General features: G+C 34.4%; 1 protein-coding gene across 2 annotated transcripts; it reads right to left on the bottom strand.

Moving 5' to 3' along the window:
- Window positions 1–232: 232 nt before the first annotated feature.
- Window positions 233–23,908, bottom strand: LOC123557302 (stabilin-2-like). 2 transcript variants are annotated; one of them, XM_045348714.2, is made up of 6 exons: window positions 23,752–23,908; window positions 19,733–19,837; window positions 18,785–18,845; window positions 17,624–17,737; window positions 4,588–4,620; window positions 233–738 (listed from the first exon to the last, which is right to left on the bottom strand). In XM_045348714.2, the coding sequence occupies exons 1-6, from the start codon at window positions 23,776–23,778 to the stop codon at window positions 449–451; spliced, it is 630 nt and encodes a 209-aa protein (XP_045204649.2). In that variant the 5' UTR covers window positions 23,779–23,908; the 3' UTR covers window positions 233–448. The 2 variants fall into 2 exon arrangements, with proteins under 2 accessions (XP_045204649.2, XP_045204650.2); XM_045348715.2 differs by lacking the exons at window positions 233–738; window positions 4,588–4,620 and adding exons at window positions 4,881–5,285; window positions 6,636–6,668.
- Between the last annotated feature and the right edge of the window lie 2,005 nt (window positions 23,909–25,913).

The following is a 25,913-nucleotide window of genomic DNA, read 5'->3' as shown; positions in this document are numbered from 1 at the left end:
ACAGCAAAAGTTGCTTCAATATTATCCCATATTATTCATAAATTTATTTTGGTTTAGAGATTATTTTGATAATGTGATTCCCAACAGTGTTGATGAGAAGTCAAGCTGTGTAAGATTTCTAGATATTTTTTTAACTGCATTTTCTCAAAGATAATGTTAATTTATTATATATAACGTAGCGATGTTACACAAATCAACTTTGAAAATGCAGTTTATTGAGGAAAATAATGGCTTTGCTAGATTTGGCATAAGTTTAATATCTCTTCATACATATACAGTGGAACATAGAAATAAAGAGAGAACACTTATATGTCATGTTTGAGTAGTTGTTTGTGTAGTTTCATATATATACATGTGTGTATGTGTGTGTTTTTGTTCTTCACAATCCACATTTTACTCAGATGTTTTTTTTTTTCAAATCTTTGATGTCTCATTTCAGTCGACAAAGTTAGCAATGGACGCATTTTCTAATACTTACTTCATAGCTTTGCATGCCATTAAATTTGTGAAATAGCTGATTCAAAGAATATGCGGAAATATCAGTTTCGTTGAAACGAAACAAGGCACAGTAATGCGTTTCTGTATTCCATTGATAAATTTGACATTGGTGGTTAAGGCAATGCTGTTTGCAATCCAATTTTTCTTCGTGTGCAGTGTTTTCCATAAGGAATACAGCTGTAAGCTGGGTGTTATTGAATATTAAAAAATCTTCTGTTTCATTGGAGAACTGTGTGCATTCTAAAAGAAATGGAAACTTTAGTTGCATAAACTGATAATACTTTGATGATGTATTGTGGAACAATCAAATTGAGATCAGTATGCTAAAATATGAAAGAATTTTATGTAAATTCACAACATATATAACTACGTTTATGATACAAAGAAACCGATGATAAAGAACTCTTACAACCATTATATCATTTTCGAGACTTTAATGTGAAAACAGTTCAAGCATTAAAAAATGGGTGTATGTGTCAGATCCTGCAGTCCATAACAGCTGTTTAGACATATTCTAGATATATCTACATTATCATTAGACCGTTCACTTTAAGTCACTGATAAATATCGAATGCCAAGTTTGAAGAATGAAATAAAATCTTTTCGATAATTTGTTTTAAGATGTAAATTAATCGAGTGGGAACAGGGGAATATAAGTCCTGAATCCTTTTATCAAAGCAATTAAAAGAAAAGATGTTCATTAAAACCAGCACGTTTCTGGCTCTCATACTACCAGGGTCCTGCAAAAAGTTCTGTCACTAATGGGCTTCCATAGTTTTATCCCAGGTATTTCTTTAAAATGCTTCATCGCACTTGAATGGTGTGTCCAATAGCTAATGATATCCGTTAATTTCGTGAAAATTGCTTTTCAAATGACCGAGTTTTAAATCGAAATGCATGCAGTCATATAATCTGACCAAATTACTTGTCACATTGTAAAATGGACAAAAGGGCTGAAATTCGTAGCTATATTAAATGCCGCATTAGCATGATTAGGCTTGATATAGATTCAAAGCAGATATTTGATGAATTGTGTGGTATATATGGATCTCAGGCCATTTCAATGCGCACAGGTTTTAGGTGGATTAAAACTTTTAAAGCTGGAAAATTATTTGTCGAAGATGATACCCGTTTTTGGTAGACCTAAAACCTCTATTACCAAGGCAAACATCGCTGCTGTAAAAGCTGTGGTCGAACAGGATGCGCGATTGTCTGTGAAAGATATAGCCAGTTGTACTGGCATATCAGAAGGCAGTGTGCAAACAATTCTGAAAAAGCGTTTGGACATGAGAAAGGTTTGCGCTAGGTTGGTACATCATTTACTTACTGAGGAGCAAAAGAAACAACGTCTTAAATGTGACCGGGAACTTTTGAAAACATACAAAGGCTGTGATAGTCGGGTTATTTCTATCTTGCAAACAAGTGACGAAACCTGGGTGCACACGTTTGAGCCACAGAGAAGGGCTGATAATAAACAATGGAAGTGAAAAGATCAAAACGCTCCAGTATTGCAAAGAGAACCATAAGTTCCTAAGCAGTAAGTTGGTGTACGCAATTTCCTTCAATTCTAGTGGGCCAGTCGTTCAAGTGCCTTGTCCATCGTGTCATACAGTCACTGGACGATTCTACAAGAACTCTGTACTGAAGAAAGTGAAAAAGTTCTACAATAAGAAACGTCCAAGGATGGTCAGGAGTCCATCTTATACACGACAATGCCTCCCCTCACAAGTGTGAGGATATTGAGTCTTCTGAAAAGGTGGAAGTTGTAAACCATCCGCCTTATTCACTTGACCTTAGTCCCTGCGACTTTGTTTTAATTCCAAGGTTTAAGAAAATGCTTTCTTCTGGAAAGAAACATAAGTCCAGAAGTTCTCTTGGCAGCATCATTTATCAGTGTCTCGAACAGAAACCAAAAGAATACTATTTGTCTGCTTTTCGCGATTGGTTAAAAAGGTTACAACAATTTGTTTCGGTAAAGGGGGAATACTTTGTTGGTTGAAGGTTAATAATAAAAACAATTTTGATAAAACGTAGCACTTAAGAAATCCGAACCCAATGACAGAACTTTTTGTTGGACCCTCGTAATATATCATTTGACAAACCTTAAAGACAAAAGACTTGTTTCTTGATAAACTCAAAAACGGACGTATTATCTGATGGTGTGGCCGTCTGTCCGTCTTTCCGTCTCTCCGTCTTATTTTGTATCCGGAGCATAACTCAATAACAAGTGTATATTACATACGCCAGGTCTGTAGGTCAAAGATCAATGTCATTAATGGAGCTCAAAGGTCAAAACTGTATTTCGTGCCCGGAGAAGACCTTAGGTTAAAACTGAAGTTCACAGCTAGGTAAAATTTGCGGTCATATTTTGTGTCAAGAGCATAACTTCTATTGACTTCGAACTGGGTATATAGGTGACTGGCGAAATTATAATGTGCACAGCACATGAGCTTTGTCTGTAGGTCAAAGGCCAGGATCACAAATTGATTCAAATATGTCTTTTGTATTTTGGTTTTGCGCACAACTTCGAAACTGTTCAAGGTATTGACGAACTTGGATTATAAGTGGGTGGTGATGAGTTGATTTGAGGAGCGCAATAATCAACATTATTCTCCGATCCCGCACCCAACCCCATATATTAAAGCCCCATTCACAAAACGTAACTTTTGTTTTGAAGAAGTGTAACATTATCCAAATTACTCCACCGCCACTTGATCCCCACATGATATTCTTGTCGCATACTATTCAAACGCATGAATCAGGTCGTTAGGTAAAAGTTCATGGTTACAGCAAATCAAATCGGTCCATCATATTTTATGTCCAGAGCATAACTGAATAACAACTAATTGTAAGGTCAGCCAAGTCAAATCTGTCGGTCATATATTGTGTCAAGAGCATAACTCAATACCCTTTCAAGGTATTGACTTCAAACTTGGCATATAGGTGATGAGACAATTTGCAGAGCACATTACCTTTTTTGGTAGATCGAAGTTCAAGGTCCCAAATGGAGTTCACATCACTCCCCCCAAACACACATACCTTGGCCTGACCCCTTCCCCAATAAATCAATTTTAGCCTTATTTGCCACATAGTATTCCATAACCAAAAACCCACATAGTCCATATCGCAAGCCAAGTTACATCCTCCTTTCGACACACACACACACACTTCCTAATCAGATCGAGAACTTTGGGTGTATATTGCCTAGCTTTGTGGAGCTCTTGTTTGGATTTAGTCATAGCAGTTTTGCCCAGAATAGAACTCTAAAACTATTTAAGGGGTTTTGTTAAACACTCAAACAATGGCCGTATATATTAAGAAACAGTGCATAATCGGGGACAGCAAATATTTGCGTAAGACTGCCTTTCTACTAAACATGATGTTTGATGAATGTAAAAAAAGAATCATCTCTGTTGCGTCTCATGACCATGGTATGGGAGAGATACGTTACAAACAGTTGTCTGCCAATAATTGCGCTCTTTGCAACATTTCGGGCGGCTATGAACATCTTTCGCATATTATTCGTATATAAGTAACTGCTATGGAAGTAAAGATCGCATATTTATTACAACATAGGCAATAAATCAACTGTCTAGCGTCATGGTATACATCTAAAAGACTCAGTTGCCCTGTAACTAATATATAGAACAGACTCATTTGGATGCAGGGAAGCATATGCTAAGTTTACTTACTATAATTAAATGTTTTCATATTGCATCACCTAAAACGCCCAAAAACATGGACTTAAGCGGAACTCTTTCATAAACGTAAATGAAACAAACTTAATAAAGCTTAGTTGTATATATATATATATATATATATATATATATATATATATATATATATATATATATATATATATATATATATATATATACACATGCACACATCGCACATATACAGGCATTCAAACAAATATTATTTCGACAGTTTTATGGCCCCCTTCTTACTTGAATGACTCCGTGATTCCAAAGAAATAATAACAACAGTGATTTCAAGCATGGAATTTCGAAAAGAAATAGTAATTAATATTTGTCAAGATTCATTTTCAGTATGCATGCACCAACGTGCTATATACTGAATACTTACCCGTAGTGTGAACTAAATACGGGTCCGCACAACCTACAGAAAGGTAATAAACAAAATGTACGTTAATGGTATGTACATAAAACAATCTCTAAAACTGGAATAAACAGTGGATTTCTTGTGAAACACAAAATTGAATTCAGCTTAAGATCAAGAGCAAGCTTTGATATATCGTTTCGTTTTCCGCATAACTGAAGACTAGATCATTGATTAGGCTATGAATTGATGATTAAGACATTTGATCTATCATGGGTACCCAACGATTTTCAAACAAAATAAATTAAAAAAAAACTAAATTATATTTGGATTGTATGTTTTATTGTGTAGCTTCATATCGCATGTGTTATTTTGTAACGTTATTCTTCTAGCTCAATATAATCTCAATTTTCTTCAAATGTTTGGTATCTCACTTCTATCGTCAAGTTAGCAGTGGTTACATTTTCGAATTCCTAGTCTGATGTTAGGCTGTATTTCCACTTTGCTTAACATTTCCTTTAAAGTCTTTGTTGGTGTCACCATGGAACATGTATGTGAGGTTTCCTCCCATTTATAAAACTGACAAGGATTGGAAATGCAAATCTCTCTGCACGCACTTTCGTTTTCGTATTCTTGAAAAGAGTTTTGTTGGAATTCTACATGTGTCATATCCACGTTTTCGATAGTTAGAAAATCCTCAGCGCTATTGGAGAATTCTGTGCAGTCTGGAAAAATTTTTCAAGTTTCAAGAGGTGGTAATGAGTATATATTTACTGAATATCTTTTTTATATTCAAACAAATTATTGAACATTTTTAGGTTATGTGAAATGTCTTTGAAATTTATTCACATGAATGTTGTCCGAAGAAGATATATGTTACTGGTGACTTCACTGCCTATCAGGATTTTTCAGGACAAAAACTTCTTTCTACGAGGTATAATATGAGCCGCGCCGTGGGAAAACCAACATAGTGGATTTGTGACCAGCATGGATCCAGACCAGCCTGCGCGGATCCATGCTGGTCGCAAAGCCACTATTTTTGTTTTCTCATTTTTAAAAATAAGAGGGTCGGGACGGCACTAAAGTTCTCACCATAGTTTCAAAGCAATTTAATGACCGACATATTTAGAGCAATCTTGCTAAAGTGTCACCCTAGAAACCTTTATATAAAATCTCAAGAAAATCGGAAAAAACAGTTTCGGTTAAGCATTGTATTAAATATCCACTCTTTACCTATTTTTAACATCCTTTTCGCTAATCGGAATAATTTCAACTGCCTCAGTAAATGGTCAATCAAAATACATTCCAAAGAATCATTTCGAAATTAGATATGCAGATTCTGATGAAAATGCTTTGAAATTCGCATTCACATCAACAAACAAACAACACATTAACAAGGCATACAATGAGAATAAAACATCAAATGAAAGAACGCAGTTGGGACAACATTGAACCGGTCAGTGACAAATATCAGTTTAGAACATAGAACAATCTGTGAACGATGAAACAGAGTCACATAAGGATCACAGGTTTCAAGTTATTTCCAAAATTGGTCAGCATTTTCTGCAAGAAATGTTTTAAATGGTCAACAAAATATCAAGAAGGAAAAAGGACTATAATGTTTCAACGAATCAGAATAATATGTCTTTGCAGAACCATTTGATGTGGAGCACCCAATATTTTCATTTACTTCCAACCAGTGGTTTTAGGGGAGATATCGTTGGAATAAATTGTTGACGCCGACGGACGGACAGTTTGTGATTACAATAGCTCACCTTGAGAAAGTTATGTTCTAGTAAGCTATCAAAACAGGAACAAATAAATAAACAGTCTTGAAAAATGATGAAGTTTAAAAATATGGATGAGCTTAGTTATTATGTAAATGTATGTAAATCTTTAATACAAAGAGCGCAACTAAGTAAAATTATTTCAAACTCGGTTTGATTAAGTTTGTTCTTTTTGCAACACCTTTCACGCATCGGCTTAAGTTGAGCACATACTCTTTCATGGAATTTCGAAACATTAATCAATTTTAGGAATGTTGTGTATCAGCGAGGTATGCACTGGATACTTACTGTTAGTGTTAACTACATATGGATCCGTACAGCCTGCAAAAAGGTAGTAACACATGATGTATATAAAAAGATTCTGCATAAAACAATTTTCAAATTTGAATAAGAAAATGATTTTAGGTAATAACCTCAAATTTAATACAATTCAACCTTAAAGAGCGAACTCTGGTAAGGCGTTTCGTTTTTCGCATACTAGGATTTCCCATGCAATCATAAGTAAAATACATCAGACTGGATGACAAATTTAATGAACTTCGGACAATTTGAAAATAAATTCATCAGTTGTGTTTACATATTATTTGCGATGACTGGTTGTCAAATTTGAACAATCATAAATAAGATTTATTGTCACTTAAAATTTCTGGTCATGTAAGTAGGTCTGGAAGTGACTACACATTTCATAGAATGGGGTTGTATTCATCACACAACACTTCAGAGAATAGGTGGTATTCAACACACAAACCGTTTAGCGCTTTGTATTCCTCTGTAATTGTGTCTAACGAAACAGGTGCGGACTCTGTGATAGGTTTATCTGTTTCGTGTTCGGGTCAATAATGACAATGTTTCTCTTGATGCCCTGTATTCTGCCAAGGCATTGACTACATGCGTCATTTTACATTTGTTGTCGTTCTTTAGGTTTGGTTTCGATATTGATTTAAACAAGCACTTTTCTGTTCTAAATGTCATGCCTTCTATTGACATTACTTATGTTACGGATTCGCCTAGTGTGGATAAAATTTATGTAAACGAAACTGTGATTTTGAAACTTGGTGGGGTTAGGACTGAGACTTTGGAAATTGTTGGGATTAAGTTTCAGGTTGGTTGCACACTATAAACCGGTTTAAGCTCCCCAGTACCGTTTTTACCACTTATCGTTCTAAGGCAGTGTCTTAATATATTGTCGGTACCATAGGAGTGCTTACCTCTATCTTGAGGCAAAAGGCTTAGAATGGTTCTAGATTAAATTCTTTATGTGTGTTTTGGCATTCATCGGACTTTCAAATTTTGGCACAACTTTTATTGTTCGTTTGGCCATTGTTATCTGTGTCTTTTACTTTGCCAATGTTTGAACGCGCGCACGCGTTCGTTATGTGTACATGGATGTGTTAGCTGGTCTCGTGCGTATACATGCGAGCACTGCTTTCTAGTGTAGTTTTAAAAGTCTGTATTCTTGTAACGTCGCGTTCTTATTGGATATCATTCGTTTTTTCCCTTAAAGATGTCCAATATCTATATTTCACTAAAATATATAATTTTAGTTATTTACTAAAATCCTAATAAAATGCATCTAACTTTATTAAATAAATAAATAATTTTTTTGTGAATGTAGAGCTACATTTATAAATGAATGTCATGCAGTGCCAATCAATGTTTAAAAAAAGAACAGTTTTAGTGGTAGTATATTGTAATACGGTGTTTTGCTAGACATGTATGAATTATAAACTTTTTAAAACCTACACATAGTACTTTTAATACACATTTTATGTAAATATCAACTTATGTAGAAATTGTACATATTTTCATACATGAAATTTAGCTCTAGTATAGTCTTAAAGATGTCTTTTAAAGCTATTCAAATTATATGCCTGCTAATTATACATGTACATTTTTTCATGATATAAGTGGACTTACTGATTGGTAAAACATACTTGCATGAACTGCAGTGTTTTTTTTTTCTAGTTGCATAACATAATTAAGCGTCATGGATATATATTTATCTTTAATCGCTCTGTAAGATATTTATAAACCTCATCGTAGCAAAGCTTCAACGAATATAAACATCTTAATGATAGGTGTTTTTCTTATTTTCTTTAAAGAGCGAAAACAAGGGATCGAATTTTTGAAAGAAAATGCAGAAAATACACCCATTTGGCGTTACTCAGATAAAAGTAAATTTATACAAACGTTATCACTGCAAACACCTGAAACATGTATTTTTGAACAATAGAAAATCAGATAAATTGAAAACAAAACAAAGCAAAATCGCCCAGAATAGCTACCATCTCTGAAGGTCCGGAGAGAAAACACCACTTGCTCGTATGACTAAATGGATGCCGTTGAAACACCAATGGTTCTCAAAACATTTAATCATCTGCTTTGTGTCATCTGGAGACAAATACTTAAATTCCAAATGAAATGTGCCACAAAATGGAAAGCAAACTTTCCCACAAAGAGCTTTGTGTTCCATAACTGAATGTAATTGAAATGAAGTAATAGCAATGAAATCAAAGTGGACATGTCTGAAATTTGAAAACGGAAGTATCAAAGAGAAAGTAGGATATGTTAAAATTTCATGCTTGTCTATGTGTAACTGATGATAATAAAATATTATACTGCCGCAATGTGTTAAACATAAAAACTTAAAATGTTAACATAGATCTGAATATCTAGAACCTTGAGGTCACAAATTATTTTACTGAAATTAGATGTTAATCCAATCAAGATGACCTTTTATTCCATGGAACCAATGAGCACATTGTACCAACCAAACACTGCATTAGAAAAATAGTTGTATGTTATACATGTATTAAAAGTATTAGTAGATTTTATAAATGTAAATATTCACATGAGCCTGAATTAAATATAAATACATGTAACAATACCCAAAATATCATTCGTACTTTCGTAAAAGATTTCCAATCAGACTAGACCATTGGCACAAAAATCATATCTTTGAGAATACCACCAAGATGTTGAGCAAAGGCTGAGAAAATTATTTCCTATCATGGAAAAAGTATAAACGAAGTGAAGTCAAACATGGCTACAAAATGACCAGCTTACAGCAAATTATAGAATTTATGACTTGGCCACGGGCAAGAAGCAGTCCAGTACACAATTAAACGACAACATGCATTCACACACAATAAGAGAAAGTGGCTTTCCAAAACCAGGGCAAAAGAAACTATATTAAGAAACATCCCAAAAGTATACGACTAGAGCCGTTGAGGACACATGCACAACGACACAAACATACAGCATTTTCCTTCCGGGTGAACATCACGTAAAAAACATTTTAGCGACTATAAAAGTGATGAAACATTAATAAAAGCTAGAAACTGTGTATGAACCTAAAAATGATAGTATATAACGCGGATAAACGAGGAGACGACGCAATAAGTCACGTGATATCTGGTCACTAGGACAGATTAGCTCATTATGAACGGACGAAATTCATAGTAATGGCACTGGATTGAGTAGGACAAATAGTTTTTGTCACTCAACTGAAATGGCCTAAAACGAATATTTGAGCCGTGCCATGGGAAAACCAACATAGTGGGTGTGCGACCAGCATGGATCCAGACCAGCCTGCGCATCCGCGCAGTCTGGTCAGGATCCATGCTGTTCGCTAAAAGTTTCTCCAGTTCCAATAGGCTTTAAAAGCGAACAGCATGGAGCCTGACCAGACTGCGCGGATGCGCAGGCTGGTCTGGATCCATGCTGGTCGCACACCCACTATGTTGGTTTTCCCATGGCACGGCTCATTTTATTCCTGTATTGATAGTTTCGATAGTATGCGTTTCAGGAAACAAAACTTGACTCGCTGGACACGGTTCAATTTTTAAACTGTAATTTTATAAAAAAGAAAAAAGTCGAAAGATCTCCTGCAGCCAGAAATTATACAGACCAGAAATTGTTATGGATGTATGTGACCACTCAGCCTAAAAAGTAACTTATGGGTGAATAGTGTGCTTGTTTCTTTTTTATTGTACCATTACGCTTTACTGTATGAAATATTACTCCATTCTACATGTTTTACAAGTAGAGCTATGTAATATGTATTTCTTATTTCTGGAAGTTATTGTTTTGAGCAAAATTAACTATATTTCCCTTTCATGTATAACATAACTTTTAGCTCAATTGGTCACGTTCCTTGACTATTGAAATACTTAACTAGAGCTATCACAAATGTGTTTCATGCCTTCACCTGGACTTTGTTGACATATAGAGCAAAACAACATAGGACAATAATTCAGGAAATTAAAGAGCAATTAAAATAACAAATTCCCTTACGAAAATTTGCTGAAAGTTCGAATAAATTATATGAAATAATGAATGAGGAATTCAGGTCACATATATCATAATTGAGCCGTGCCATGAGAAAACCAACATAGTGGGTTTGCGACCAGCATGGATCCAGACCAGCATTCGCATCCGCGCAGTCTGGTCAGGATCCATGCTGTTCGCTTTTAAAGCCTATTGGAATTGGAGAAACTGTTTGCGAACAGCATGGATCCTGACCAGACTGCGCGGATGCATGCTGGTCGCAAACCCGCTATGTTGGCTTTCTCATGGTATGGCTCATTATATTACAGAGAATTTAAATAGCATTTACAAAATAAAACTTCCATTTTGCACAATTAGGCATCAATGCTGAAAGTTTCAACAAATTCTGTCAAATATTGAAAATTGAAGTTTATTTTCAAAATAAAAACAATAGTTTATTGCTGTTTATAAACAATATCTAAAACAGTATCCAAACCTGAGTTTTACTATTATTAATAAACTGTTGCCTGACAATTATCTATGCCAGCTATATTGCAAACACGGCGTTCCATAAATGCGATAGAATCAAATATCGGTAAAAAGCACGTGAAAAAATCCATATGCTACACTACTTGTTGCTTTCCAATATACCTGCGGCCTTCAGGCCACTGATAATAAACTAGTGATGCATTTGATATTGAAGGATCATAGATAATACTCATTGTATCTCACTGTAGCTTTTATGTTAAATGTGTTACATTATAGAATTCCTTTGAGTAGAAAATAAGTTATTGTCTTAAATTCAAAATATTAAAATGTGAAAGTTAGGTAGGGATGCATAACTTTTTCAATTGCACCATTGATCTTCCATTATGAAAATTCTAGTTTAATAGGACTCTTTTCATTGTATGATAGGCTCATGTCTTAAATAAAACAAATGCGAAAAAATAGTTACCTAAATGCACAATAAAGATTAAGATTACAAAAATATTTACTTGTACTTTAAACATTGTTCTTTCCGCATAAATGGTTCTTTCTGCATCAATTGTTCTTTCTGATATTTTCTGTAACCGTGTATTGTTTTTCAAAATGTATCTTAATTAAATGCACGTAGTCATTTTCAGTCAGTTCTTCAATTGTGTCAATGTAGGACCTGAATAATGATGCAAAATTGTGTTCAGTAGTCAAAGGTATTAGTGCGCTCAAAATCTAACCCCGCAAAATGCACCAGAGGCCAACATTTACGTACCTATTTTAACTCTGTCTGGGGTTCTATTACAACAGGGAATGCCATCCAATCGACGCTACACGCCTCGACGATCACGCTTTGTCACCAATTTGTATCCCTTATAAACCTTTCTGGATCTGGGTGTGCTTAGTTTCTTGTCATTTCATGCTCTGCATTGGTTTCAACGGCAATTATTAAAAATTTACCACATTTAACATCATGCATAACCTCATGACGTCAGCGCATTTTTTATGACTGCAAACATTAAATTTTCTTTCAATACATACCTTTTATAAGCACTGCAGGGAACAGCTAACCTGTCTTTTATGATTTTTGTATTCCCATGTAGTTATATTTTACTTTGTCGAATGTCGTCCTGAAAACTATTTAATTCGAAGCAGGAATTCAAGAAACCGTTGGTAGAAAACAACAACAACAAAACGGTCCTTAAGAATAAAATATTTACAAGTCGAACGGTATATATATATTCATTTTGACACTTTCATGTATACATTCAGTATAGACGAAACACCTTCAGTATTTCCGTATAAACATTTCTTAATTATATACTTACAGTTATTTGTTATATTTAAGTATATATTATACGAAAAACGCATAATCTCTCTTGAAATGGGTCTTTCGGGTATTTAATGGGTCTTTCGGGTATTTAAAAAGTACTTGAATAATGATATTTGACAACTAAGCTACATTCACTCGGCACCGGTCTGTACACAGACACATTCCTCGAACAATAACTTACGTATTTTTCAAGGTTCGATATATCAACCATTTATGGCAATGTTCCCTACAAGATGTATTTACTGAAATATCTTGATGTTGGTAATATTTAACTAGGCTTCAAAAAAAAAAAAGCTTGTTACACAATTCAAACTGACAGTTTTTTCTGCTTTACTGGCCGATTTGGGAAATACTCAAATATTTATATGGCCACCCATCATGAAATGGTGTATATTGTCAAATGTAAATGACAAAATATGGAAATACTGACGAAGACATTTGATATACGAAAAACGAAACACTTTATCAAAGCTTACCCTTTATCACAAACAACATGAATACATCTCTTATCAAAGAACTAACATGTAATGTAAATGCAACATCTGATTTGGCTAAAAATGATATATCACTAGTTGACGGTGCGAATGTAAACGTCTGGCTTGAGGATAGCTCTTTAGGCAATAACGAGGCTCTGCCGAGTAACAGCAAAACAGTTACTGGAGAGCCAGATATTTTCATCTGCATCCTCAACTACTGATTTATTGTTTTTTATTGCATGCCGTATTCTTCAGTTAATAGAAGAAATAAAATAAAAATAATGATTTTCTTTTAAGCACTATTTTATTCTAGCAATGTATGAATTACGCATTTATTCACAAATTACAGCAGATGAGTTATTCTACATGTCGGGGTGTAAGACAATTTTTCCCGGACCGGCAAAAACACGGGGAAATCCTATCGACATGCAACAATGAGCATAATTGTATTTCTTAATGATGGTTAATTTCATAATAAACATGCACTATTGAAATACTTTTCATTAATGTGGCGTTTAAAGCTATATGAAAATGTTTACTCGCTAAAATCTTCAAGGGTTTGTATCTTGTTAATTATATCTAGAAAGTATCAAAATCTATATTATTTCGGGAAAGTCTAAGCTGATATTTAAAAATAAAATCAGGGTTAGTAAAGGTAAAGGGTATAAAAAGTTTGAGTCATCGTATTTTTTACCAAGGCTTAGAGCTAGGTAAGACACCTTTATACGTACAAACTTTATTGTCTGGTATATAGTATCCCCTGCTTGAGTGAAGCATATGAGCCGCGCCATGGGAAAACCAACATAGTGCAGTCTGGTCAGGATCCATGCTGTTCGCTTTCAAAGCCTATTGCAATTAGAGAAACTGTTAGCGAACAGCATGGATCCTGACCAGGTCTGGATCCGTGCTGGTCGCAAAGCCACTATGTTGGTTTCTCATGGCACGGCTCATATGGTTATAAGACTAATGATCAGCTTTCATTGGTCTGCTTAGAGGTGCAAAATAACATTCAAAAATGTACATTGTATATATTTATATAGTTTCTATATGTAACAAGAATTTGTAACAGAGTTACCAACGTCCCCCGCCTAAGGACATTTTTTTTCACAAAACATACTGCATGCCAGTACAGCATCTTGGCATGAACAAAAAATAACAAGAGTGCCAGAAGGTCACAATATTATGCCAGTCATGTAGATGTTACAGTCAAACATATTCTGTATAAGTACGGTAGACAATAAGCCAAAACAATGACATATCCAATTCTAACAACTAGGTTAAAAGAATAAGCTATTTAAAGTAGCAACAAAGGGAAGTAAGTTTTGTTTTTCTAAGACCACAAAAAACAACTCCTTACTAGAACGAGATACCTTAAAATACACCTAAACTTTGAAAGTAACATCTATGTTGTACCACAGAAAAGTGGCCTTGATTTTTCCCTACGGTCAATTATAAAAAAAGTTACAATATAAGTTATTTATAGTCACAACAAAGGGAAGTTAATCTTGAAAAAAAAATCTAAGTCCACACAATAATCCTTACCAGGTAGCGATATATCAAAATACACCTAATAATTGGATGTAACATGCATGTTGTACTACAGAAAAGTGGTCTCGATTTTTTCCCTACGGGCGCTTGACACTCCGTTTCATGATGGTGAACAATTGTGCCAAGTTACATCAAAATCCCTCCTTGCATGAAGAAGAAATGCATTTTTGTATCTGACCTTTGACCTCTAATTGTAACCTTGACCTTAGAGCTAGGGGTCTGGATCTTGCGCATGACACGTCGTCTCATTATGGGAAACATTTGTACCAAGTAATTTCAAAATCCCTTCATGGATGGCAGAGTTATGGACCGGATAAGAAACACACCCTGTTTACCTTTGACCTCTAAGTTTGACCTTGACCTTGGAGCTAGGGATCTGGTTCTTGCGCACGGCACGTCGTCTCATTATGGTGAAAATTTATGCAAAGTTATTTTACAATCCCTTCATGGATGGCAGAATTATGGACCGGACATGAAGTGTGGCGGACGGAAGAAAGGACGGACGGACGGAAAAACGGGTGGACGGAAGGACGCAGTCTATTTCTATGTCCCCCTTTTTTTTCTTCGAAAAAAGGCGGGGACAACAAAGGGAATAGTTTGAAGAAAATACAAAAAAGAATCTATTTGTCAGAAATGTTTGATTTAACCGTAAAAACAACAAAAATATTTTAGACCAAGGTAGAATACTTTTAAAAATAACCACACAAAAATTTAGTAGCAAGTAAACACTAATATTTTCCCTACGGCCAGTAATAAAAAAAGTTACAATATAAACTATTTATAGTAACAACAAAGGGAAGTAATTCTAAATAAGGGACATGGTTCTTGCGCATGACACTCCTTCTCATGATGATGAACAATTGTGCCAAGTTACATCAAAATACCTCCATGCACGAAGAAACAAGGATCCGGACAAAGTCATTCTTGTATCTGACCTTTGGCCTCTCAGTGTGACCTTGACCTTAGAGCTAGGGTCTGAATCTTGCGCATGACACGTCGTCTTATTATGGGGAACACTTGTACCGAGAAATTTCAAAATCCGTTGATGAATGTTAGAGTTATGAACCGTACATGAAACAGACCATGTTAACACTTGACTTCTCAGTGTGACCTTGACCTTAGAGTTAGGGGTCTGGGTCTTGTGCATGACATATTGTCTTATTATGGTTAACATTTAGGTCAAGTTATTTCAAAATCCCTTTATGGAAGGCAGAGTTATTGACCGGACACGAAACAGATCCTGTTAACCTCTGACCTCTAAGTTTGACCTAGACCTTGGAGCTAGTGGTCTGGGTCTTGCGCATGACACGTCGTCTCATTATGGTGAAAATTTATGCCAAGTTATTTCAAAATCCCTTCATGGATGGCAGAATTATGGACCAGACATGAAGTGTGACGAACGGACGGAAAGACAGAAGGACGGAAGGAAGCAGCCTATTACTATGTCCCCCTTTTTTTCTTTGAAAACGGCAGGGGAAAATAAACAGATACCAACCTTTTATTTTATGTACTTTTTGTAAAATTTTGAAGAATTTTGAAATACCCACATTTTTATGTATTTGTCTCTTTTTCTTTTTGCAACTTTTGTTAAAATCATTCTTTTCTATCAAATGAGCAGTGTGATCTATCATTATATTTTATACATTTTAAATAATTGTTATCTTCTGACACTATATTCTGAACAAAATCTGTTCACTCTTTTCTCATTTTTATTCTCATGTTTTTAGACATTATTCGCTAATATTTCAAAATCACATTCAGCTTATAGTTTTGATCTCTGAATGTTTCTTTGTCTTATCAAATCTGCTTTAGTATTGGGATAAATTGTAAAGAAATTCGTAGAAAGTTAAGATTAACTTTTAAAACGAGACTAGATTTTTTTTATTATTTGGTAGTTTGGCGTTAAATAATAGCGCATGCAATAAATTTGAATTGAACACCGTGACATATATACTGAGCAAAACTTCCAACTAGACCCTTGAACAATACAGATATATATTTTTTTTATTTTATTTAGGTAAGTTAATGAATTTTGAAAATTGTTTTATTGACCCAAATGCCTACACAAATATCGGTAAAATAATTTTTACTTTTGCGAAAGTCCCGTGCTTGGCTGTGCACGTGCAAATCGTGATTTTGTCATTTGTATTCTTAAAATTTGGTTGACTTTAATACAAGAAGCCTGGCGTTTTTTTTTTGTAAGTAAAAGCAGAAAACATCTGAAATAAACTGAATATGCCTCGGATGCGACATGATGTAAGAGCGCGTGTTATAGGAATGTTGGAAGCAGGAATGTCACGAAATCAGGTAAGCATTGTGATCCATGTTACAATTGTCAATATTCTTTGAAAGAAAGTTCCCTAATATCATTACACAAGAAAACAATTATTCAGAAGTGACATTCAGTACGTTTTCTGCTTTATTCCAGGTGGACAGGATCATAGACAGGTATGTGTCAACCACTGTTGTAAAAATATGTGACCAAGTGACTGCATTTCGTGCAAAATGTTTCAAAAATGCTTATTTCAAAATATCTTATTTTGTTTTTATAAGTACCTCTTTCATTATTTCCGAAAGGTTTATTCTAAAGTAGTTAAAAAGGACTGGATAATAACATCATACATTTGTAGTTTGACATCGTAAGATTTTGAAAGATTTTACATAAACTAGAATGCTAAATTTTATTTCGGACTCTTTTTGGATTTTATACATGACTTTTCCATTTATAACACGGAAAAAATCTACCAATCAAAACTGTCTATCAAACAAACGATGAACGTACTAAAGGCTATCAAAAGTCATTTATAAGTAAACATCCGGGCCCAGTTGTTCGAAACTTTTGATTCAAAATACTATTCTTGGTGGGAAACACTAGTACGATGTTTTGATTTAATTGTAAGGATGTTTCAGTGTTCATAATTCTTAACTCATACATTTGTCTTCTAAGTCTTCCGAAATGTCGAAAAATAACTCTAAAAGTTAATCAACCATTAGCTTTATCGCCTATTAAAGTTTTGAACAACTGGGCCTTGTAATCAGTATTGCAGAGGCAACTACACATGTTGACAAATTTATATACAAATCTACCTTTTATATATATATATATAATAGTTTTTTTTACAGCAATTATTAACCATGCAAAATAATCCCAAAGTACTGAAATAGTTTATAAATACCGGTTACTGGCTGGACAGGAGGACATTCGCAGTATTCTCCCGTATATCCCTCAGAGCAACTACATGTCAGACTGTTGCCTTGGACGTTACATTCAGAGTGTTTATTGCAGAGGCCTGAAATATTGTAGAAATACATCAAGTTTGTTTGCAAGGTAATACAAGTAAAGATTTACATTTTTAAAAGCAAGCGTCTGATTGATCGGCAACAAATGATCAACGCTAACAACAAAATAAAGCGTTTACGAAGGAGTTCAGGTTTTAAAGCCTATTCTAATTAGAGAAACCGTAAGCGAACAGCATGGATCCTGACCAGACTCCGCGGACGGACTGATGGGATGCAAACCTAAAGTTCCAACACACCTCTTAACCATAATTAGAATGTAAAACAAAACGAAGAAAAGCTTTGAAACATATGTTTTCAATGTAACATAAAATAATAACCTATTAATTATTTCTCATCAATAACCATTGCTAAACTAAAACGAAATTGTATATCTATAATCATGTTTGTAACATAGGCCCCTACATGTATTTCCTTTTCCTTTTCAAAAATTTGTCATTGATAAATGAGCCGCACCATGAGAAAACCAACATAGTGCATTTGCGACCAGCATGGATCCAGACCAGCCTGCACATCCGCGCAGTCTGGCTGTACGCTAATGGTTTCTCTAATTGCAATAGGCTTTGAAAGCGAATAACATGGATCCTGACCAGACTGCGCGGATGCTGGATCCATGCTGGTCGCAAACAAACTATGTTGGTTTTCTCATGATGCGGTTCAAATTAGCATAGTAATATGAAATGAGTTGAGGCTTCAATGAATGTATTGATTTAACCTGCTAAATTTTTAAAATAAACTGGTCAATCATTCAATTTGGGCAGTTCAACTTTTTATTGAAAGGGTTGTTCACTGAACATTAACTGACTGGATAGCGAACAGTGCAGACCAGGATCAGGCTGCACGGATGTGCAGGCTGATCTTGGTCTGCGCTGGTCGCAAAGACAGAATCACTTGCCGTAAGCAGGCTTAAGGGTAACTGTTATGTCGGCTTTTTTTACTTAGCCTTGTTCATTTCCATGTGGTATGTGATTTTAACATGTAAATGCTATTTCGGAAACTACTTTCGGAAACTACTTTTAATGAATTAGATCGATACTTACATTTGCGGCAAAACCGGCTGCCTTCTTCTCCCACACATACCTGACCTTTCACTTGACTGCACTGAAATATTGACATAAGTTGAGTAAATTCCGATAATGTACATATTTCAAAGAATATTGCTACTATTGAATAAAACCCAACTGCTGCTTCTTTCTAATGTATACAGTACAAATGATATCCTTTACAAATAAATCCACTTTGAAACTACCCCACAGTTTTGTTAACCAAGCAAGATCCTTGATGTCCCATACCTCTCACATTTTTCAAACTATCTTTACATGTGTACAGAAATTACCCAAATATAAACGGTACCAGGGAGAAACATGGGACCATATTTCAAACAGCACCACAGATTGTTCGACATTGTTCTCCTTTTTTACTACTAGCTTATCTAGCAACGATGTGCTCATGGTTAGCTGTTAAAATCGTTCTAGTGTCCATCGTCCGACATCGGCCACAATTTGTTTGTTTGATCCTGTAGCGTCAGTCTTTCTAAAGTAGTCTGGATAACTTATCCCCTTTTAACTGCTACGCAGAGGCCGGGAACCGGGCTATTTCAAAAGCAGCTGAATAAACCTTGCATACGTTGTATATGTATTAGACTGGTCACAGTCCTTACATTTGCCAATCACAGTTTCCTCTTATATTTTGTGTAAAATTACTTCCCTTTATAGTTATAACATGGTTAACTTATCCTGCTACCGAATGCTAATACAGCCACATATCCGCAAAAGGGAACAATCTATAACATACTATAAAGGAAAGCGCTCTGACTACACTAGGAAATACTAGTATAAAAGAAACTTATTATCAGAATAGTAGCTAGTATATATACATGACATAATTATATTTGTATGTATTTTTGTAATGTTATAAATCAACTGAGTGAGCCGTTTCCACGTGCCCTCAATCAAATACAAAATGTTAAAATACAAAATAAAACTTACACCACTGTTAGAGATGCATGCCCTTGGCGGATACTTAGGACATGGTGGTGGAATTGTAGTTGATGAATAAGCTGCAGAAACTTGAAACACCGCCGCCAAAACGACCTGAAAATCAGAGGTTGTGTTTAAAGACAACAGTCAGCAGACAGTTTTACAAATATACCGGTTTATATTTCAAACATCAGCTAAGCGGTATGAGCATCCCACGTGATAAAAGATATATTAGCCGCACCATATGAAAACCAACATAGTGCATTTGCGACCAGCATGGATCCAGACTAGCCTGCGCATCCGCGCAGTCTGATCAGGGTCCATGCTGTTTAAGATGCGGATGCGCAGACTGGTCTGGATCCATGCTGGTCGCAAATGCACTATGTTGTTTTTCTCATGGTGCGGCTCAAATATTGAAAATGTCATGTTTGCTCATTTCAAGTCCCTTTTTTTTCGTAGACTAAAATTATTTTAGACATGAATAGTCTTACAACAAGAAATATCTTTAAAAAAGATGGTCGGTGTGATGTAACTGAAGCACAAGTTATATATGGGCAGAAACCTGTATTTTAAATCTTTTGGCAATGTTGAAAGGGGCCTCTGTGAAGTTTTGTATATATGAGGACAGTAGTTCTGAAGAAGACTGTGTTTAGAAATTGTGGAGGGACACACGACGGACACCAAACAATCACAAAAGCTCACTTTGAGCCTTTGGTGCTTAAAAGATGCTAACAGTAAGCAAACAATATTGCAATACGTTCTATACTTCATTTCTGGAATTGTTGGAAGCAACATGAACTCTTACCCTACTTCAGCTTATTATCAAATTTGTCTATCATTCAGAATATGTACAGTACTGTTTTCACCGGAAAGATTAATTTAAAATTTAGAGTCTAAAATTTAACAGTATCGGACATGCTGTTGCAGGTTAGTAATGATTTGCACTTGTTAGAAATTGTTGCTGTAATGCAGGGTAAGAGTTAATGACTGTATAGAACAAATAACCTTTTTTATAAAAACAAAACTTAAGTGAAGGAAACTTAACAAAACAGAAATAACTTAACAAGAAAACTTAACAAAACAGAAATATGTCCGGATGAGCAGACGAATATTTCGTTACGCACACCTGTTCAAGTAGTACGAATGCAACCCTATGGTGCTGTACTTATAGAGGTTATAGATGTCGAACGCGTTGTCATTTCACTCAGTGTCACACATGACTCAGAGTGAAGCATTTTCAGCCTTTCCTCCAATCAGCGCCACTCTTATAAAATCTCTCATTATGGCTGAATATACCGAGAATACCTTACCAAGCAATCCGATTGGTACATTATTCAGGCGGCATAAGGTCATACGAGGTCATAAAATCGTGCTTAATACGGCACGCCGAAAAAGTACAATTTTAATCATAATTTTAAAATTATTCAAGATATTTTCAGAATTCAAAATGTTCCGAGTGTCATCCACAAAGGCCTTGTAGAATAACTTATTGTTTACATGTATGTTATGCAATTATGGAATATCTTTGATTGATAAGTAAATAAAATTTGGACAAATGAAAATATCTTAAAGGTTCACTTTTAAGAGCTAAAAGTCTCTAAATGGAGTAAATTTCAAATTTTCTTACATCATTAAGTATTGTTTTATAATTACAATTCATTCATTATGGGAGAAAAACCATGGCGTAAACGAAAATATTTTTTTCATATCGGGTATGGGAAACCTTCACTTTTTAAACCAAATTTCATTAAACCAATTTGGTGTTCTCAATATGGGCAGATATGTCAATCAAAACCAACAAGAAATATCTTTAAAAATGATGGTCGGCGAATTGTAATAAGGAAAGAAGTTTATGAATTTTTCATCTAACATTCATCTTTCATCTAACATTTTTCAAACTGCAAAACTAAACACTTCACTTTAACAATTTAAATGGTTCTCTTTTAATTTTTCGCAAAGGTTTTGTAGGGCTGCAATTTTGTTTCGTTTATCCTTAGACGAATAATTACAGCTGTAGTTTGATGAAGATTCATGAAGCGGTCCATGAGAAGAGGTCATTAAACGTGTTTATATTTTTAGCTAAATTGGTCCCTATCCCCATTTGTAACAAAATAGCAGGAGACCTTACGATATTGTTACACATCGAGTTTGATAAAAATCCATTACATTTTAGTGGTTAATGCGAAGAAAGGCATATCTACTTTTAGCTATAGTGGTCCCTAATAGGGCCCAAGTTCCTGTATAAATAAATTTGGAAGAGGACCTTATAATGATGCTCCAGACCAATTATGACAAAGATCCACCAAGCTGTTCATGAGACGTTGTATAAAGGCATTTCTAGTTTTAGCTCTAGCAGCCCCTAAAAGGGGTTAAATGTCCCAGATGAACAAAGTTGGCTGCGGGCCTAATAAAGATGCTACAAATCAAGTTTGATATTAGAATACATGAGAAAAAATCAATTAAAGGATTTTTTTATTTATTATTTTTATTTATTTCTAAAATAGGCCAACTGATCCCGCTTTAACAAATGCATATTCGCTATTCATGAATCTTTGGACAATGACGTCACACTTATAAAAATGTGAAGGTCAAGCAAAACATACAATTGTAATTATTTCAATATTTCTGTTTCATATGCAAAGTTTGACCGTAGTCATATCCATAGATAAACTGCATGCAGCGTACCTTCATTTCAGTGTAACGAAATTCAGTCATTATATAGCATATATATAATAAAACAGATTTCAACTGAGTTCAATATTTGCATACGATACTAAAGAAAAATATTCATATATAATAAATCAGTTAAATAATTTATAACAAATATATCAAAGCAAACAAGTACTCATTCTAATTATTATCTATATAATATCAAAATAATTATCACTATTATTATTATCATTTCACATTCACTGAAGGAAAAATAATTTCGTTCATCTCCACTGCACACATCTTCATGGTGTAGTTGGGGTCCCTGCTGTGCTAATTGCCCTCTAATCAGTTACGGTTTAATATGCAATCTGAATAAGTCAGAAAAGCAAGAAACCTTTTCATATACAGACGACAATTGTAACAAGGAAAATCTTTTAAAAAGCACTTCTCTAAAAAAAAGACTCTTATCACACCCTTATTCATGTGATACGCAGACCGTATTCAGCTCTTTCTTTAATTTGATATATGTTGGTATTTGAACAGGTTTTTATCATATTTATTAAACTTACTTATCATTTTGAGATATATCAATATTCTTGCTAAATATACTGAGCCAAAGTTAGCTTTAAAACTGTGAACAGCGTCGTTTAGGATAAACGCTTTGTCTACATTTCACTCAGCGTAGCACAATCAACAGAGTGAAAGAAATTGACATTCTCGTCCAATCAGGCAGAGTGTTGCATAAATCTTCCATTTTGATAAATTATCTATAATGCGTTATCGAGTAGTTTGATTTGCAAACTGAAGTCACGTGGCATAGGTAACGAAAACGAATTTAGACGGCGTCGCCGAAAAAAAGACCATAAATTCTGTAATAGAAGCTGGACATGTGGTCAAAGTACTTGACTGTGCGCACTGCTAAAGCAATTGAGCCATGCCATGAGAAAACCAACATAGTGGCTTTGCGACCAGCATGGATCCATGGAGCGGCTCATTTCTTTGTTTCCTAAATATGACAAAATACTTATTTTCTAGAAATTCTGTGATTTAAATAAAATATTTAGTGACATGTATCAAACAAAGTCATAAGTCTGTTTAAAAAACTGTTTAATTTATTATATTTGATGATAAACATACTAGCAAACAAAAACGTATTTTTTTCTCCAGTTACCACAAATTCAAGACTTCCAATTTTGTAGGCAATATAGCCTTAAGCGAAATTTGCCTTTTATTTTCAGTACACCTTTTTACTCCTAAACTTTTGATACATAAAGATATAAAAAATATAATACAACACTTTTATTTAGAAACGAAGAACAAAAAAAAATAAACCAGGAAAGAAACAAAAAAGACTGAAATATAAAATAAATACTCACTATTTTCCTCCAAAACGATAGATCCATTTTGAATTTATAAGACTAACGATGTATTTCCTTGAGAATCGACGCTGAAAATAACATGTCAGTCTTGCAAACCAGTGATGACGGATGTATAATTATAAACCGACATGTTCTTTAATGTTAAATGTCTGAGCTGTACGGCAGATGTTGCTACCTTTGGTATATTCTAATCTGTTTTTATTCGTATTTGCTTAGTTTGATAGACAGTGAAAAGAAAATATGAGCTGTGCTTGACAGGCATAGATGGTACCATATTGTTAGATCAAAAGTAAAGAAATTTGTTTTGTAGCCCACGCGTTTGTAGACATAGGGTAGTTTTGGAAGATGTAAGTACAATCACTACCACCAGAGACACAACGCGAAGGAACACTATTTTACCGATTACATAACACAACCATATAGTTACAGAATAAAATTTGGCTATTTGGCAATCAAACGTCATTTGTTGGGAAAACATACACTTTTGGGAATCACATCATCAAAATGATCTCTAGACCAAAGTTATATTTTGGAGAACATGAATAAATTTCCTGCCATGATAAAATATGAAATTGAAACATAGCCTAACATATGAGTAATGAAAATTGTTAAATTATTATTGCAGCTGACAACAATGATTTATATGCTATAATTACAAACACTAAGGAAAACAAGAATTCTCAGAGTTTTTTTAAGTGTTCAATATAATCAGAAGGTTGTGTTGTAATGTAACACTTGTGTACCTGAAGTTTGACTTTAAAACACAACACTTGTATGACAGTTCTAACATTTTTATTTCCTACGAGGAGCAATGCACAGTTACTTATGAATGTTCACTCGAATTTCAAAGATACAATCAATGTTCAATTAGCCTTTTAAAACAGTTCTGTTAAGGTTCATGTAAAGTGTTTGAGACCACCCCTTGGGTAAATTTTCATTTTGGAAATTATACCCGACAGACCCATGATATTCATAACATATATATATACGGAGTTGTTCAGAAGAAGTAGAAAATACTTTATATAGAGGTCATCTTGTTTGGTAATATGTATTTTGTCTTACAAAACATGTACTTCAACTGTCCACATTATATTTTGTACAAAATTCAAACTTCTTTTTCAAACATAATTTTTCTCTAAATTTATTTTTGTTGTGTGTCTTACATACTTATCTAGGTACTCCGGGAAATGAAAAATAGTTTACTTTTATTTTTGTTGAAATACTACAGTTTTTTGACAGCTCTACTTTCACTTTCATTTTGCAGTGTTTGCATTTTTTTTAAATGTACGTGGTTTGTAACACTTTCAACCCCCGGAGTACCTGGACAAACATGTTAGACGCACAATGATAACAAAAGTAATGACAAAATACTTTTGAAAAAGAAGTTTGATATCTTCTACAAAATAGAACATGAACAGTCAAAGCACATGTGATATAAGACAAAATGTGTTGTTCAAAAGGGAATAACCTGTCTTAATAGTTTCTTCTATCTATTATGAACAATTTGGTGTATTCTTTATGATAGACCAAGACCTATGCGGCGTAAAAAACTAAATAAAAAATTCACCCGAGGGGTGGTTTCAAAAGACTTCACTTGAACCTTAAGGGGACGCATACTTTGAAATTAGAAAAAAGTGGGTGGGGTATGATAAAATATACCTGCAAAAAAGTACAAAGTTTTGGTACATGAGATGAATACTGTTTCAACTGTTATAAGTACACAAAGGATTGCTCACTAAAATAAAAATGAGAAAAACTGAAACAAGAAATGTATTGTTGAACTACATACGACTTATTGTGTACATTCAAAGTCAACAATTAATATTTTTTTGTGCGAAAATAATAGTGCTTTACCTTGTCCAAACATTTATCAATATCCTACAGATTCTATTTTAAAGAAAAAATGTGAAATAAGTTCACTGTCTTTCTTTTCATTTTGCATATGTAAGCTAAAACACATTATTTAGTTTGTTTACAAAGTAGTGCATAAGAAAAGATATGGTGGCCAAGGAATGCCACATTCCAAAACTAAAAGAGTATATTCCCCTTAATACATTAAACATTTATCGTTACAGAAGTCGAGTGGCTTACAATAAGGGCCTAGAAATGGTTCCATTATTAATTTTCAACTTGGCATTCATGAACTACAATGCACTTAA

Source organism: Mercenaria mercenaria, chromosome 5, assembly GCF_021730395.1.
Source record: "Mercenaria mercenaria strain notata chromosome 5, MADL_Memer_1, whole genome shotgun sequence".
NCBI classification, from domain to species: Eukaryota; Metazoa; Mollusca; class Bivalvia; order Venerida; family Veneridae; genus Mercenaria; species Mercenaria mercenaria.
This window is presented reverse-complemented; position numbering and strand designations above follow the sequence as displayed.

Coding starts and splice junctions, on each gene's coding strand:
- LOC123557302 (XM_045348714.2), bottom strand. CDS start 23,778: ATGGATCTATCGTTTTGGAGGAAAATA. Junction 18,846..19,732: donor CATGCATCTCTAACAGTGGT/GTAAGTTTTATT, acceptor TCAATATTTCAG/TGCAGTCAAGTGAAAGGTCA. Junction 4,621..17,623: donor TCCTGTCCAGCCAGTAACCG/GTATTTATAAAC, acceptor ACCTTTCTGTAG/GTTGTGCGGACCCGTATTTA.